Here is a 17,608-nt window from a genome sequence, read left to right on the forward strand (position 1 = left end):
AATAATTCCGTCGACTGTAGTGCAGTTCTTGTATACGAGCAAGTTGAAGGCATCGTCGGCGATTCCCTTCAACACGTGGCCGACTTTATCAAACTCGGGCATGTTGGCGTCAACTTTGTGGCAGAGGGCCAGCACATCTTGAATGTACGACACATAGGACTCCGTAGATGTTTGAGCTCGGGAGGCGAGGTCCTTCTTAGCGGCAAGCGTTCGGCCGAGCGGCCGTCCAAACAATTCGCGGAGTTTCTCTTTGCACACGTCCCAGCTGGTCAGATGGTCTTCGTGGGTCTCATACCAGACCCGGGCGGTGTCTTTTAGATAGAATATTACATTTGCGAGCATAAGGGTCGGATCCCAGCGGTTGTAAGTACTCACTCGTTCGTACATGTTGATCCAGTCGTCGACGTCAATGTGGTCGGTACTAGAAAATGTCCCAGGGTCACGAGGGGGAGAAAGAACGAGTGATGTCATGGCCGGGGCTGAGGTTTGCTGGGAGGCGTCTTGAGTCATGATGAGTGAAGGCAACTGGCGGCCGCTTCGGAGCTCCGTCGTCGGTAGACGTAGGGGAGATCCGCACCGCCACCAAATAAGTTGCGGGAAAGAATATATTTACAAATATTTACAAATAGCAAAGAACAGCTGCGAGCGGCACCGAGAGCACAGTCCGAACTTCGTTGTCGTCTTCTACTCTCCCCACTCGTGCCATCGCTCTTTGTCGTCGTCGTCTACCCGCTTCAATATCATGTCGGTAAACAACGTTTGTTCATGTGACAGTTTGTGAAGCATTGCAACAAAGAAAACTGCACTATTGTACAGGACGAGGGAAGGCATATGTCTAATCCCCTTTTTTTTTCCCCGTGCTGTCCTGTAGCGCAGTTTCATAGTGGCTACAGGTGCATGAAAGACATTCTCCGGTTTAGATGGCATAGCCGTCTGATTCGAGTCGGGTAGTAACAAGGAAAGAACTGAAAAAAAAACGAAACGGAGATCGTAAATTACCGTTTTCTGAAGCCACCCATGCCGATTAAAACACCACTTGCGGTCGATCGCCCGAATTAAATGTCATCCATGTATGGACGGATAGAATCTAGGCAATACCACGAAAGCTTTTTTCATTGTTTTTCTGATACACCTCCTTTCAGTAAATGCCGCCGAGGGGTGCCTCAGCCATTCCAAGCTCAGACGCTATAAGGCAGTTATTAATATGTAGCACTCGGACAAGATGTTCTGCACAATCGCGTGATATCCGTCACTCTTTTTTTTTCTCTCAGGCCGGGCCTCTGAAGGGTCTTTCCTTTTCTTGCCTGGCCCCATAGTCGTAATGGAAAACGCTTCCGATAACATAGCGGCTGCGACCATGTTTCATCAGTAACATTAATAAGAACGCGTGGACCAAGAGCGCTTAATCTGGAGACTGCGCCATGTGCGACCATGTGATCCAAGCCGGTCTCAGAGAAGCGTACGAGCGTTCTTATATGTGGTCACAACCTTCACTTCGACAGCCGTAGCAAAAGTGGGCAACAACATTGTCACTGACAAGGGAGTACAGACGTCCAATGTGGATTCTAAATTATATAAACCAACCCATAAGAAGAATGTATGATGATGTTCAGAGATCGCTGTCGGAAATTGCTTAAAGTCTCGCTCTTTCGTTGGCATTTGTCGCACATTCTATCATGGGCGCATACGACGACGTTAAAACGCCAGGCCAATTTTGACGCCATGGAAGCTGCTCAGATTGGAGGAAGCATGTACACCGAGATAAAGTTTTAACGCGAAAGCATTTCTAGGCTATGTCGGAGGGTTCGTTTCACCAAAACGTGTCCGCAAAACGTGTAAGCAAAACGCGCCCGCAGCAGTTGTGACGTTCTCAGGAAAGGCAGCATCAAATGAATAGTTGTGATCAATAGAGGACGGTGTGACAATGGTCCGTAAAAAATATGCCGATATGATGATTAGTTCATTAATTAGAGCGAAAAATGTCTAAAAACATCGAAATAGCGCGGACCTCGATATTGTGAGTGGACGTGAAAACAGCAATGGATGGCAAAATAGCGGGGAAAAAAGGCAAAGGAGTGAAAATCAGGTTTAACATTAATTGAAATGTATTTGATGAGTGATAATTTATCGAAGATAAAGTTTCATTGATATAGAATACTTACTTAATTAATTATTAGCTAAAACCATTGGACGGTTGAATAGGCTGGACGGGGATATGGTAAGTGGACGGGAAGCAACCATGGCGCCAAATTTGAAAAACTAAAATGATTGATTGAGGTAAAAGAAGGTATAATCACAGTAAAGATATCAGTTTTTAATTAGTAGTTAAACTAGTATACAAACAAAAAATAAACGATAAAGAGAGACAAAGATAGGCGACGAGTGCCCTGGAGGCGTCAATCCAAATGCGGGTCGCCGCAGTGATCCCTAATTTTTACCGGAGAAGTCGCTCATTGTCGAGACTGAAAACAGACCGATGTCTTTGCATTACACCTCACGCGCAGTCCGACAGGGTGAGTGCCGAGGACAAGTTTCTTCAACCTTCCTCTCGTCGGAGTGGTCAACTTACTACCTCAATCTGCTCAGCGCTTCATTGAGCGGACGATATAAGTATTTAGGCACCATGTGTGACACGTCTCACGTTTCATCATGTGTGACAAGTTCGTGCCAGACTTCAGAAGGCGGTAGCAGCAGTGACCATAGAGTTTCTTACAATTACCTAGAGGGAAAGCTGGCGGCGCTGCACTTCAGCCACCATGGACGCTCAAAGCATCATGGGGGGGTGAGCTACTTGTTGCGGGACAGTCGTAGTTTTTCGGGAACGCGGAGTGGAACTACTAAGATGTTTCATTCCGAAAACGCTGTTCGTGAGTGCGCAGACGACTTTCGCGCGAATGTAGTGTGTAAAAACCATAGTAGTGAAATCACAACGACACACAACGCCAATAAAAGGTTTCACTTTTCCAAAATGCTATTAAAAAACCTTTTGAAGCATTTAAGCAGGTAATTTTATTTGAAAACATATTTCCTTTTAAAAACGCGCCTGTTGAGCACGAAATATTAGTTTTTATAATCTTCAATACTTGGCCAATAGGAGAGCGAGTCGTCTCTTATTTTGGGCAAACTTCGCACTTAAAAGTTTTTTCTGCTCGTTTGTTGCAATTTACAGACAGGATATTGAATGTTGGAACATTCGTATTTATCGAACAGCTTTATTTTTGCATTATTTTTTGGCCAAAAGTTGAAGTTCTGCAGTCGGTAGCTCACCGCCCCATGGTGCTTTGAGCGCCCATGGTGGCTGAAGTGGTCACGAGGGGCCTCTATGCAAACTCCCATAGACGGCTTGCCAGCTTTCCCTCTAGGTAATAGTAAGAAACTCTATGGCAGTGACATCTTAATTTCGTCTGCATCGCGAAGATAGCCTGATTGAGAAGTGTTTTCTTCCGTTGTTAATTTTCCACGCAAAAATATGTCATCTTACGCCTAATGTATAAATAGTAAAGCCGTTCCCTACTTCAGAAACCATCAATTCTTAGGAGTAATGACTGTCCGAAGTCTCCCGCAGAGCCCTCTTTTCTCCACGTTTAAAAATAGACAGACCGCAATTGTCCACATCCTATTTTTACTCGGAGAAAGGACATGGGGTGCATCCGTGCGATCGATTGCAATTCCAGTGCAATTCCAGAATGTTCGGCTTTCTCCTGCACAGCCTCCCAGTACTTGCTAACATTAAGGTTACAAACATCCCGGCTTTGCGGAGTATGCAAGCACAACCTTCCAGCATTTGCTTTAGGCTGCCGAAAAGCGCTTCTACAGCAGCAGCTGCTATCATCGCCACAAAACATCCATTTATTAAACACATTGCTGTTGCCAAAAGGAGTGCCCATATTCGGCTCCTTGCTCAGATCCTCTGTCATAATCTCGCAACTCTGCCTGTAATCAGGCCACGTACTAATTTCAGCAAAGTCACATGATGCTCATACCACCATTCTGCACTTAAAATTACCACCCCTTCAGGACCGTCGTCGCGTTTGTGAAGTTTGCATGATCATCGGGTGAATGTTTCTGTACCCGGAGTTACGAAGAAAGGCGGTGTATCACCGTTTCCTCTGAAGCAGGTCACGTTAGAACGTCTGCATTCTATCAACAGTCGCAAAATACACGTCTTACGGGCGGCTCCGTTCACTCCGCCAGTTCTGCGGGGTCTGCCGTCATCATGGGAAAGTTCATCTTGATCGTGGTGAAGGAAACCTACGACACTTCCTCGACTGGTGCAAAAGTAGCTGCCCTTTGGGCGACAGTTAAGTTTCTAGCGCTGCCGCTTTTGCGCGCGCGATGAAGAACCTAGGTTATCGCGAACTGAACAGAACAGGTCATGTGCCCAGCCGAAGCAGCAGCCATGTTCTTCAGCTCCTTGGTACATGGCTCTCCGCCTTCGTCTATGACACGGCGTCAGCAACAATAAATGCGCGGGCGCCCGCAGCTCGTACCATTGTGCGCCACATTGTTGGTGACACGGAAGTGGTCACGCTAGTCACGTAATGGATTGTGATAGCTTACTGCCTGAGTGGAAGACCGCCTTGCTGAATGAAGAACAAAGACGTGTGTCCGTCCGTTGTGCTGAACATAAACGTGCATCACACCATAGAAGGGCACTGTGTAATTTTAAAGTCCCATGCTGGCGGTTTCACTCTTTAGATGCTGAAATAGTGCACGTCACTGCTTTCTTGATAGTACGGAGACTGCTGCTTCCTTATCCAACTCCATGCTTAGCGATGTTCCGTTGATAACGGGCAAGCCATACCCATCCCCCAGATTCTTTTCAGACGGTAATATCTTTCTTTTTCTTTTCCTTTTTCCTTTTCTTTTTTTTCTTTTAATTTTATTTCTTTTTTCTCTATTTTTTCTTTTTTCAGATAGTAATTTCAGAATATACTTGAAGGTCGAGAAGCACAGACTGCTGTCACTTCATGTGACGGTAGAAACTAACGACAATAATGAACCCTGGGTAAGGCCTTAACTTGGTAAAAGAGTGACGAAATGTATTTTCCCTCTCGCTATTGGAACTAGAATGCGCTGACATAGAAACTCATGCAAGAAGGCAACATCTGCAATGCAGATGTTTCACCAAAACCGAGTATGGTAGATGCTTTAGACTTAAAGGTACGCTCAATAACACGGCTTATATATCAGACGTCGGCAACTTTTTCGTTCCGAATAGACTTGATCCGGTCAATAACAGATTGTATAGAATTGTAGTAAGCTCCGAAAACTTTTTGCAAAAAATTTTGAGGTACGTAGTGTTGGTAAGCAAGATCTCGTTGATAATACAATATATTCGAGAACAATGTAGGCTCTCCTGCCATGTCTACTAATTTGAAAACAAGGCAGTTGCACTAGGCTCCAGTGAGTGTGTGTAAGGAGAAAAGTGGATTACATCCGCCCCCAATGCCACTTACTGGAGGATGTGCTATCGCATAGTGAGATAGTGAGGTCAGTTTCGGAGCGACTTATGACGTCGAAAAGAAATCCTACAGCCTGCCGAAAACCAATACGAACGATGTCAGAAAGCTTGGTTTAGTGCATGTCTCACAACGTAACTAGGTTGTGAAAGCCTTCGCCAGATGGCGATAACAACAAGTTCGCCATTATGGTTACGTTATTTTTAGAGGTCACCATAACGCCGGCTCAGCATGCGTCGTGAAACGAAGACAACTTTTTACAGGCAGTGGGCGAACTCGCGCGGGCAGAACTCGAGACTTTTAAATGGTGTTGCCTCCGTCTGCGGAAATAGTATCCAAGGCAGAGCATGGGAAAGCAAAGCAAGCTGCTTTGTTTGTGCAAGATGTGGTTCATGCCGTCGCTTTCCTGCCCCTCACACCAGGCAAACAATTCACTTTTATGGGACCGGGCTCTTCCCATGCACACAGCAGTCATCTACACTGTGCAACCAAAGAAAGACAAACCGTCAGAGTAAGTTTCAAAACAAATGTGTTTTACTGCGGTTAACTGAGCCTCTCTTTATTTCTCCGAGTTTCCACCTTCTTAAAGGCAAGCCGGTTTTCTCTGTGTTCTCATGGGTACGGGTAATGGTTTCTTCGCTATCTATTTCATGAGCACGAAAGCTAATACTTCCTCCGCATTGCTGCTAGTTGACGTGCAGATCTGGGAACGCAAGTTATTTTATGACACTGACACTAACGGTGGGGATGCAGAGTACACGGGGCAACTGACTAACCGCTGTACCATACCGTGACTTTTTTAAGGCGAAAGCCTTTAATGCCTCATTGTTGTCGACAGAAGGTTGTCAGCAGAGTTGTCACGCTTTTCGGTTGGTCGAAAGGTATATGACGTCACATTGCGCGGATTCGAAGTAATGAGGTCATCCACAGATGCCTGACGCCTCCTTTTGGAGCAGAAGACACTAATAAAAAAAATAGTTGCTGTCAGCACCGACAGGGGGCGTAAGGCGTCCGTCGGTGACCACATTACATACCTCACTACTGCGAACAGAGCCATGGATACAACCGAACTCATCGAAGCAGAGAGAGAGTCGTGCTATAGAAGCAAAGTCGGCAGTCGAAGTGTGTAGATGTAATGTATAGTCAAAGTATGTAGTCAAATAAAGCACTAGTACGGCACAAAATTCTCGCTGTCAATGCTAAACAGTGCGGCAGGAAAGGCTTTCGCCTTGCAGCACTTTTGAGAGCCAAAGTGCCCCCTGAATTTTTTTTTTACATTTACAGATTTTTATTTTTAAGAAGTGCGAGAGACGCGTCGATGCGATCTCTACCGGTGGGATGTGCAAGGTAGAAACTATGTTCATAATAGAGCTCGACAATTAGGCAAAACTAACTAATCAACTTTTTTGTTTTTGGTTTTAGAGGCCACAATTACACTGTGAAGTTAAAGACTATTCAACAACGAAGGCGGGCCCGGTTTCTTAAGATTTTTCTTATGATAATGCGGTTCAAGTTAACGAACATTAAAATTGCATTTCAAAGCTGATTAAACTGGTTTTGCCAGAGTGCATATTTATAACATGGTGCTGTTGCGCGTAATGTGCTCGCCGAAATCACGTTAACCGGATTTACGTCATAAAAGACACAAGCGGCGTCTGTGTTTGCGGCATTAAAAATGCGAGCGACACCATTTTATAAATGTTCGACGCGGCAAGCCCAGCTCAACGAATTTCGCTGTTTGGAGACGTGGGTTCGATCCCGACCGCGACGATCGCATTTCGATGGAGGTGAAATGCTGAAGGCCCGTGTACAGTGTGATGTCATTGCACGAACTCCAGGTGGTAGAAATTATCCCAAGCTCTCCACTACGGCGTCGCGCATAGCCTGAGTCTTTTAAGGACATTAAACCTCGTATCAGGTTTTAGCGTTACGAACCTGCGTATGGACTCTGCGAGACGCGGTAAGAGTGCGCTCCCGAACAGTTTAGACCAGCCGGATCTATGTAATGCATCGCGCTAAGCATGGTCGTGTTTTAATACAGCCTTCATCGAATGTCGGCCTTTAGCTAATCCTGCCGCGTTGTGTGATCTCAGGGTCCAGGGCACAAGCTCGCGTGCCTGTAATTATTTAAGAAGGGCGGATAGCCGGGCGAGCTGGTATGAGTAGTTCAGTGACAGCGCTCGTGCCTATCGCCTTCTACTTTTTGTCTGTTTCTTGCAGTACCACCCGCAGAGTATTTATTGAGATGTGGCACTAGTTTTTTTTCCACCAGTAGGAAAAGTTCATTTTCCCACCCGTGTAACATAACGCTCGCAGAACTAATGCCCTGAATCCGCGTTCCGTCTCCCTAGTGAGTAGCAGTGTTTGACAGTTATAGTTGCAATTTCATGAGATATCATCCGCGCCTCGTCGCAGCAGTACCGCAGTGGCATATCTAGCACTTCGTTGTATCCGTCGCATGTATCGAGTATACGTACCGGTTCACCATTCGTATTCCAATAAGATATTTAACATCTGAATGCATATTCTATTCTGTTTTTGGCTACACTTTTCATATTCGATTCGGCAGCAGCCTACACTTGCTGTATACGGTTCCGTTTTCGAGAAGGTACCAATCTCACACCCCTTATGGAAAATAAGATCTATTTATCGCTGGCAGCGACAGTCCTAAGAGACCGACGCCGATGACGTGAACTATGTTTTTCTGCGCAGATGTTAGTAAATAATTCCAGCTGTATTCGCCGACGTTGGCTTAGTAGCACGGCTGGTCACCTGACCAGACCTAACTAACCGCGATCACATGAGGCTGATAACATAATGACCACTCTCAAGGCGCTGATCATCATGCGGCCAGAACCGGCCAGAACCATGACGTCACCAGAGTGAGCGCTTCATGGCAGCTGGCCGCCCAGGTGACCTCCGCGCTGTGACGTCACCGCAGACAGAGCCATCTTGGGCAAAGCCCTCCGAGTTGTCCAGGTGACCTCCGCGCTGTGACGTCACCGCAGGCAGAGCCATCTTGTCCAAAGCCCTCCGAGGTGTCCAGGTGACCTCCGCGCTGGGACGTCACCGCAGACAGAGGCATCTTGGGCAAAGCCCTCCGAGTTGTCGAGGTGACATCCCCGCTGTGACGTCACCGCAGGCAGAGCCATCTTGGCCAAAGCCCTCCGAGGTGTCCAGGTGACATCCGCGCTGTGACGTCACCGCAGACAGAGCCATCTTGGGCAAAGCCCTCCGAGGTCTCCAGGTGACCTCCGCGCTGTGACGTCACCGCAGGAAGAGCCATCTTGGCCAAAGCCCTCCGAGGTGTCCAGGTGACATCCGCGCTGTGACGTCACCGCAGACAGTGCCATCTTGGGCAAAGCCCTCCGAGTTGTCCAGGTGACCTCCGCGCTGTGACGTCACCGCAGGCAGAGCCATCTTGGCCAAAGCCCTCCGAGGTGTCCAGGTGACCTCCGCGCTGGGACGTCACCGCAGACAGCGGCATCTTGGGCAAAGCCCTCCGAGTTGTCGAGGTGACATCCGCGCTGTGACGTCACCGCAGATAGAGCCATCTTAGGCAAAGCCCTCCGAGGTGTCCAGGTGACATCCGCGCTGTGACGTCACCGCAGACAGAGCCATCTTGGGCAAAGCCCTCCGAGGTGTCCAGGTGATCTCCGCGCCGTAGCAACGCTTCAAGCATGTGTCGTGAAAAGAAGAGGAGCAAACCCGAATTGACAGGTCGCAAAATCACAAATCGCAAAATTGTAAATTGGAAAATAATATTCTCAAGAGCAGACAACAGCTTACCTGAACAAACGCATTATTGAGAAGCGTAATCGTCCATGCATTTTTGCAATCCTTTGTGAGGCTAGGCCCCTCGGCCAGTTTATCAGTGCTCTTGGAGGTCACCTCAGCCTCCGGATCATTGTCAGTGTCATGAGTTTCACTCGAATTGCGGGAAACGTCATTAAGTTTTGAACAAAATTTTTATGCGAAGCATATTACTAGAGCTACACTACAGCCCGTCGAGCGTGGCGGTGGAGCTACCATTGACTTTTAGCGTGACCACGTGACACCACGTGACAACATGACGTCACAGCAGAGAAGAGATGGGCTGCCGGCTCGCGCGGTCGGCCGCAGCGGTGGAGGCTCCGCATCAGAGGCGCGGCGGCTGACCACGTGACAACATGACGTCACAGCAGTGAAGAGATGGGCTGCCGGCTCGCGCGGTCGGCCGCGGCGGTGGAGGCTCCACATCAGAGGCGCTGCAGCTGACCACGTGACGCTACAGCAGCGGTAAAAAGCTGAGCTTGCCTCGCTCTCCGGACACTTACGAGGTGGCCAGGTGTTGGGATGCCGCCTAGAAGCAGGGCTGATTTGAACGAGAAGCGAAAGCTTCAGCGTGCCACAGAGACCGATGAAGAGCGGGATGAACGTCTGGCTAAGCGGCGTGCTCAATATACGGCTCGGCGACAACGTTCTACAACAACTGAAGAACAAAGCGAGGAACTTTACCAAGCCTAGCCATCAATACGCTTCGCATCTGACTAGGCTTAACCTTAGCTAAGCCTCAACCATTTTATTACGCGGAAAAGATCTCTCGTCATGTGGCGCCAACGTGAGTTCAGCCACAAGAAATCTAAGCAAGCAATTTTTACTAACAGCAGACTGGGTGGAGTTTTCCTTCTTGTCTGTAAACGACAAATTAAAGTAACCATCCGGAGAAAAGTTCCCTATTCAGTACTTTTCCGTTTTCGCAGCATAACCTAACCTAACACACAGATTTTTGTCTGGTTTCTTTCTTTCTAGCTTGTATGTCGAACTACCAGGAAAAGGCGATAAAAAAGCAACTTTCACCAACGATGTTAAGAAAGGCCAACGTCTCGTGTTCATGGTACGCACGGAGACCAATTGTCTCGTGGTCACCAACAACTTCGACCAAAAGAAGCCATTCGTCGTTCTTTACAGGGCCAATGAACCCTACATAAAAGCGAAATTCCCCCCTGACCTGGAGATCATAACGGTAAAAGGCGTACGTGATGCTTCATTGCCTTCCCTAATTTCTTATCGCCCTGGACATGCCACGCCCACTCTTCCCTTATCGTATCTGTTGGATACCAAGCAGCTGGAGTACATCTTGAGACGTTGCGAATGTTAGGCCCTTATTGTACCTGTTACGTTATGCGCCTCTGTCTTTGAGTGTACACATATTGTACTCGGAACTGAGCATCATATATCTCACTGCTTCTTTCAATGCAGGCCTCAAATTCGTGCTGTGAGAAAGATTGTAGCTAACGTCTGCAATTTTTACAGCGGGAGCTGTTAAATGCACGTTCCGCGGATCTGCGCCGGTATAGTAGCCGTAGTAGGCGACGTAACCGGTGGGTGGGTAACCATGCGAACCACTCGGAGGGTGGTTGCCGTGGAAGGATGGGGGTTGCTGTAGGATGGTTGTCGCAGAAGGAAGATGGGATGGCGAGAGCGTAAGAATGCGTAACCGGAGAGCAGTTGCCACGGAAACCACCAGGCGAGTGGTTACCATGGTTACTTGGGAAGAAGAAGGAAGAGTATGACGAGAGTTTGGCTCCGCCTAATGCGAAAGGCGCCGGCCGGAAGGGGGGTGAGGGGGGGGGGGGGGGTAAGTGGCTGTCATATTTTCTACCTCGAAATATTATCGCTGTCAGTTGCTTCTTTGCCATAAAACTTGACACAACAACAATCTTCCTTTACAAAGTTCTAACCGTCGCGTCAGTTTTTTAAATATCGTTTTTGATCGAAACACCCTGTGTTGGCGTAGTGTTTGGGGCCGCACGTAAAGTGAACTGAGAGCCTTTGTCTTTTGCTTTTTTCAGTGTCTGCCAGTTCAGAAGTCCGCCTAAGAACACATACGGGTTTACACGATACTTGGCCAGCCCTGTGAGCCTACGTTTAGCAATGTAAATAAACAATTTCTGGTACGACGAAACTACTGAGTCTAACGCTGCCTTTACCTTTTGTCACCAACACCTCCGCCTAATTATTTCTCTCCGGTTATCTTTTTTGGTAGCCACTGGATGACGACTAACATCTCATTCTACGCCCAACCTACGTCTGCGAGACAAGCACTGACCGGGTCCCTGCGCCGGAAATGAATGAGAAAAATGTGCTTGTTCAGTGCTACCTTTTGTTTTCGGGGAAAACGGAAGTAGCTGTGGTAGTAGCTTTCGCTTCACGCATTCGTAGTGTAACTTTACGTACTGCAGAGTGAACTCTAGCTTGTAAAGGTACTTGCTGTCCGCCTGCCTAGAATGCCGCCGCTCTGTATTATGATTTCTTTTTGAGAAGTGATGACACCGTGTATATGGTTCACAACGGATATGTGCCACAACACATTACCAGAACGGGAAAAAAATTATTGGTTTCAGTTTTAGCGTTTTTCTTGATTTTATTTTATTAGTCACGATTGATTATAAGTTTTGAGATTGAGTTGTGGGCAGTCTATAGGCCGTTTTCTTAGTTCTTTTAAAAAGGCATTACTAAAAATAGTACCTTCCAGGGTACACATCTCACCGCGGCTGAGGTCAGAGACTTAAAAGACGTAAAAAAATCTACTTGAAGCTTAGGTTACGCGCCTAATTTCTGCATTGCAATACAAAGCACAACTTTCTGGGGTAACACAAAAACACAGTGCACACGAAGCGCTTGAAATCACATGAGTATAAGACTCGTTGTTGTCTTCTTTAAGCTCTATTGACCTTGAGATGTGCACATCACACCACACATTCAATGAGCAGGATGTTCTAATGCTCCACTACTCATGGAATTTGCGAATCACTAACACGTCCATTGCTTCCTTGAAGATTGGTGGCTTTCATTAACTCTTTCCTCGCGAATATTCTTCAAAAGCGTCTAATATGCAGACTTGCGAAGGTATTGTTGGCTTTGGGCATGGGGTGATAAAAGGATGTGGGTGTTTCTCTTGTCACGTGTATTTAGTCTTCCGAATCCGACTCCACTTGGTACTGTCGCAAAGTATTAGCTGGTACGTTTATGATATCAAGCACATGCATGCAGTACTATAAACTCAAGAAAACGCGTCATGTTGATGCCATGTGCAGCATCCTGTGTGATGTGTTATGGAAGTGCGAGATAACAAGTATTATTCGAAGTTAGCGGCCTCTTTGCCTCCCTGAAATGAAAGGTGCGGTAGGAAACCGCGCAATTGATGTTTGCGGCTGAGCGGGCAACCCAAGGTAGGCCCGCTTCATTGAGTCTAGCACGCATCAACATACATTACCACGTAGCAGAATGGATAGTTGGTGTGCGAGTTGGCACGTATTCATTTTTCGGTATAAACATCGTGAACAGACTAAGGACCGAGAATGAGGAAGCACACAGACGGGCGCTGTCAGCGCTGTTTATAACCAAAAATGTCATGTTGTCACGTGGTGTCACGTGGTCACGCTAAAGGTCAATGGTAGCTCCACCGCCGCGCTCGACGGGCTGTAGTGTAGCTCCAGTAATATGCTTCGCATAAAAAGTAACCGGAAATTAACCTCTAAGCCCTCCTACGCGACCGGCATGCAAGCGTCGGTTGGTCTCCAAACGAGACAAAAAATAACTGCTGCCAGTGCCTTCTCAATGTTTATCAAGATATCAGTGGAGCTGTGGGTTTGATAATGCACGGAATTATAATTTCCGATTTCTAATAACGCCGGTTCCGCCGCGTTCACTGGTCACAATTATTTACCTTGAACATTGCTACATGCTCGGCCATGCGCTTATACCTTCATATCTCGTAGTTAGCTTTAGCGATCTTGCCGCTGCGGCCGAATTTCGATGGAGGCGAAATTCTAGAGGCCCGTGTACTGTGCGGCGTCAGTGAACGTTACAGAACCCCAGGTGGTCGAAATTTCTGGAGCCCTCCACTACGGCGTCTCTCATAGCCTTAGTCGCTTTGGGACGTTAAACCCCCATAAACCATAAACTTTTCCTTATGCCCCCGAGAAACGGCTTATTTCTATGCACAACATGCTGACCCGATTTATAAACACGTTTAGGCTTCACTGGGACGCGCACCAAGGTCCTACCAGGGCTTCTGCATGGTCTGATGAAATTCGGAAAGAGGGTGCTTGGAAACCAGTGCTAATTGGTGAAATTTTTGCTTGCAGTATCTTTGATGGGAGAGGCCAATATGTATTTTTTCTTTGTTTGCGATTTGGTCTGACTGCTACATTCTTTATTTCACGCTCAAACTAAATATTGGAGTACCTGGCGCCTACGGAGGACAGAAAATTGTGCAGTCAACTTTGGTTAACGGCACTAAATATGACGGCCACGACAGGCATCCTCACATGCTGATCAAATTTTCAACTTATAAAAGCATGCCAATGTGATCGCTGCTGGCATATGCAAAACGTATAACTCTCTGATGATTTAGAAGCTGACATAAACGAGAGGTGAACAAAAAAAAAGTACTAAACGATGCGTGAATAACTTCGACAGGGTAGTAGTTGCGTGTTATTAGTCTATTTTATAGCTGTAAGTCCTAAAGGTTATGAAATTCGATTACTCTTTCTTTGATAGATCGACAGCATTGCTTATCTTACGCTCAACTGAGACGAGAGGCTTCTTGCTCCAGGTAGGGAGGGGAGAAAACTTTATTTTTCAATCAAATTCAAGGAGGTGTTAACCTACAAGTCTACGAGTCGACCACGATCTCTTTGGACCTGGCGGCAGGAAATCTTTTTAATAATCCAGTCGGTACCACGGGCTTAGTTCAAGTGTCATAAATTGGAGATTTCGTGTCACAAAGAGGTGAGGATTTCTTGAATTTTGGATTTACATATTGGTAGACTCTTGGAAATATAATAACTTTGCTCTGTCTCGCTGCTACTGGAGCGGCTAACATACAGATAAACGTTGCACAGAATGCATTGACGAAGTGACAACAGCCTTCATGAAAGAAGTGTTTATTCCCAGGACTGCCGTACTCGTTAGGTAACTTGGCATCCGCAAAAGACAACTGTAAAGTTCCTTGGCTGCTGCCACAGCCACAAGAGTTTCCAATGGTATCAAGAGCGTGGTATCATGACATTCACCGCCGTTGTACGGCGCTGTTATTTATTTAATTGAAATGTCCTCTTGTTTTCTGAGCTCGCCTTATCGGATGATATTGCTACGCCGGTTAGGGACTCACATCCAACACATAGAGCGCAGCTTCTAAGCGCCCGCTCCGTGGTTGCGTGCCGTCTGGCCTTGTAACCGTAATAGCAGGAGGAGGAATGCGGAGGAGGAGAGCAAGGCGGGGACGAATGAAGCCAGTGCGAGGGGGGCTCTGATTGTTAGCGTAGGTGGTGGTGTCATAGGAGGGCAGATTGGAGCATGGTAGCCGCGAGGGGGGAGCGGCTCCGATCGGAGATCAGAAGTCACTGGATCCGAGCCTAACCTACTGAACTTCTTACTGCAGTAGAGCAATATCGCGGCACCCAGAATTGTAAATTTGAGATGTACAATATCACCTTTTCAAATTATCCCTTGTGCGTGCAGCCATATTGACACTGGGCTTTGGTAACAGCGTTGTGAATGGCGGATTTCACTGCGACAGCGGACTGGGCATGCGCCTCGCAATCCAGAAAGCACATAGCGTAATTCGAGTTGTAACCTTTTCGTGGCCCGGAAAGTTGAACTGTAAACTTAAGCCGCAACTGTGCAGGTATTTAAAGCTCCATACAGGCCCAAGCCTAAGAAGATAAGTCAGAGCTTCAAGTCCTTCACCGGTGTCAAAAACGGCGATGAGCGGTCACAGCAGTTCATAACAGAACGTTGATGACTTTAGACGATGACATTCTGAACCGCAGTCATTTTTTCTTACTTCTTTTTAGACATCAAAGTAGAGCAAAAGAAGATATGACAAAAAGTTAATCTTCTGCGAAACTTACTTGTCCAAACAATCGCAAATGACTGAATTCAGTTGAGGTCGTTGCAAGCTGCAAGTGGGATTAGCCTTGAGCATTCTGGCGGCAATTGCTCCACCGTAGCGAAACATTAATCTTAACTAAGGCCCACAAGTCAGGCAAATACCTGAGAGCTGGCTGATCGACATCGCTATACACACAATCATCCATAATAGTCAATATTCAACTCCTTCTGTCACCATCTCGAGTCCAGATCCAAGTCCTGGAGCAACTTAAATAACTGTCAAAACGGGGTGTATTCAGCCACCAGATGGTATAGCTAAAATCGACTGCCGCTAATTCGAACTAGATTAATTTAAACCTGTTTTGTCTCGGCTCAATAAAGCGTACTAAACGTTCTTTCTTTGATTAAAGTTACCATACTTCACAAATATTTTCAGCCCCGTTTCATTGAGAAGCATTGAGAGTCGACTGTATTTCTCAGACTTCACAATACCTGATAGCTGCATTCCGTGGAGGTGAAGAAAGCTGGTATCAGTACATAAATAAAAATTTAGTTTATTGAAGAAATGTTCGCATACGTACATATAAATAACTGGCTGAGGGGATGACAAAGTCTCAATCTGAGGAAGAGCTCATATAGTTATTAAGAGGATGTAATATAAAGCAATGCCAAGCAGCAGCAGTAAAAAATGTGACTGTATAATTCGCTTGCAGTTTTTTTTTTACAGTTTGCCACAAGACAACACTGCTTGCTAGGAAGTCATGTCCTTTTTATTAATATAAATTGCATCATTTCTGATTTTTTAAAGGAGTTGTCCATGTCAAGTATGGCAATAAATACTTGTGCAAGAAAGCACCCCGTGTCTTTGAATACTTGTTGCGAAAATTATGAATAGTAAATGCTAGAGGAAATGATGTGAAATATTTAAGGCCAAAGTTTCACTTCCTGTTTGAAAGGTTCCAGCCTTGTCATCTGCCTGTGTAGTTAGAGAAAATAATAGATGTGAAGCGACGATAGCAAATTAAGTCTGCATTTCATTAGTTATTAACGCTAAGTAATGGTGAGGCAGAAAAGTGTACAGCGGCTAAGCTACTACTGAACACAAAAAATTCAGGGAAAAGCTGCCCCGCGCTGGTGTTCCCCCTGCTGTTCGGCTTTGCAAGCATCCTGCTCATATGTGTTCAGCTGGCGGCAGCTTCGCTAACGGTACGTTCCCGGCCAAAGTGGCCGCTAGCACAGGTGCCTCGCTGCCTCGAACATATGTTCCATTCATCTGGAGGCGATGTTCGGTTCTAGCGTGAACCATGGGGGAGACTGCGCGTTTCGCCTTACGTACGGCTCGATTTTACCCCTCCTGACGCTTCTCATACATTTGAACACACCGAACCCTTGCTTCCGACTACAGCTCATCCATAAATAAGATAAAGCAGCAACCGGTTCGTCAGGTACGTACGGCCTAGTCACGTGATGTTAAAGCACCGCCATCGTCAGCACGAGCGCTTAAACAGCTGACGATCCATTAACAGCCAACCGCAGCGTGACCTCAGCTCTGAACGGCAGAGAAGACGAAGCGGCCACTGGAGCGTTCAGAGCGCTCGTTTTCGTTAGGTTTATGCGTGCCCTGTCACGTGACCAACCACTGCCCGCGCGTCGCGCTACCTACGCAGACTTTGGTTGCGGAGCAGGCTAACTCGCGGCTGTGGAGTCGGATAACCATTGCTGATTGCGGGTAAGCTGCCTATAACAGCTTTTGAAGCGGTAGCTTCATGACTAGAGGTCTCGGGCTGAGATCGCCGTGCGTTGCCGATGACGTTCAAGGCTCAGCCGAGGTCAAATAATCAGTTTATAAGTTTGGAGAATCAGTGGATGGCCAATGGACACACCAATGGTCAAACAATCGGACAGGTCAAGGGTCAAAGTCATTTCAAGGGCAAAACAAGGTCAAGCCCAGGACGACAAGGTTAACCAAATTTTGGTCACGTGATCGACTTTGGGCTCACCGAGAACCTAGATGCGGCGTTTACGTGATAGAGTGTGACGTCATGCATTCAGGCAAGCATAAATAGCAGCTAAGGAACGGAAACGGAACGGAACGGAACGGAAATAGTTCTAAGGAACGGAGGTAGCCTAAAATCAGTTAGGAGAAAACTGGGCATAGGTAAAAACCAGATGTGTGCGCTAAAAGACAAACAGGGCAATGTCATCAGCAATATGGATAAGGTAGTTGAATTAGCCGAAGAGTTCTACACAAATCTATACAGTAG

The 17,608-nt window shown here is 46.8% G+C and overlaps 1 protein-coding gene across 1 annotated transcript in view; it reads left to right on the forward strand.

Annotated features, from left to right (window-relative positions):
* Positions 1-17,608, forward strand: part of LOC149336536 (uncharacterized) — a 53,116-nt gene that overhangs the window by 13,337 nt on the left and 22,171 nt on the right. The window contains exons 5-7 of the mRNA XM_089554164.1: positions 4,917-5,008; positions 5,885-5,973; positions 10,254-10,476. Of these exons, the coding sequence (XP_089410290.1) occupies positions 4,917-5,008; positions 5,885-5,973; positions 10,254-10,476 (404 nt within the window). The remainder of the gene's footprint in view (positions 1-4,916; positions 5,009-5,884; positions 5,974-10,253; positions 10,477-17,608) is intronic.

The sequence above is a fragment of the Amblyomma mixtum genome, chromosome 7, assembly GCF_055824585.1.
Source record: "Amblyomma mixtum isolate Tamu chromosome 7, ASM5582458v1, whole genome shotgun sequence".
Taxonomy (NCBI): Eukaryota; Metazoa; Arthropoda; class Arachnida; order Ixodida; family Ixodidae; genus Amblyomma; species Amblyomma mixtum.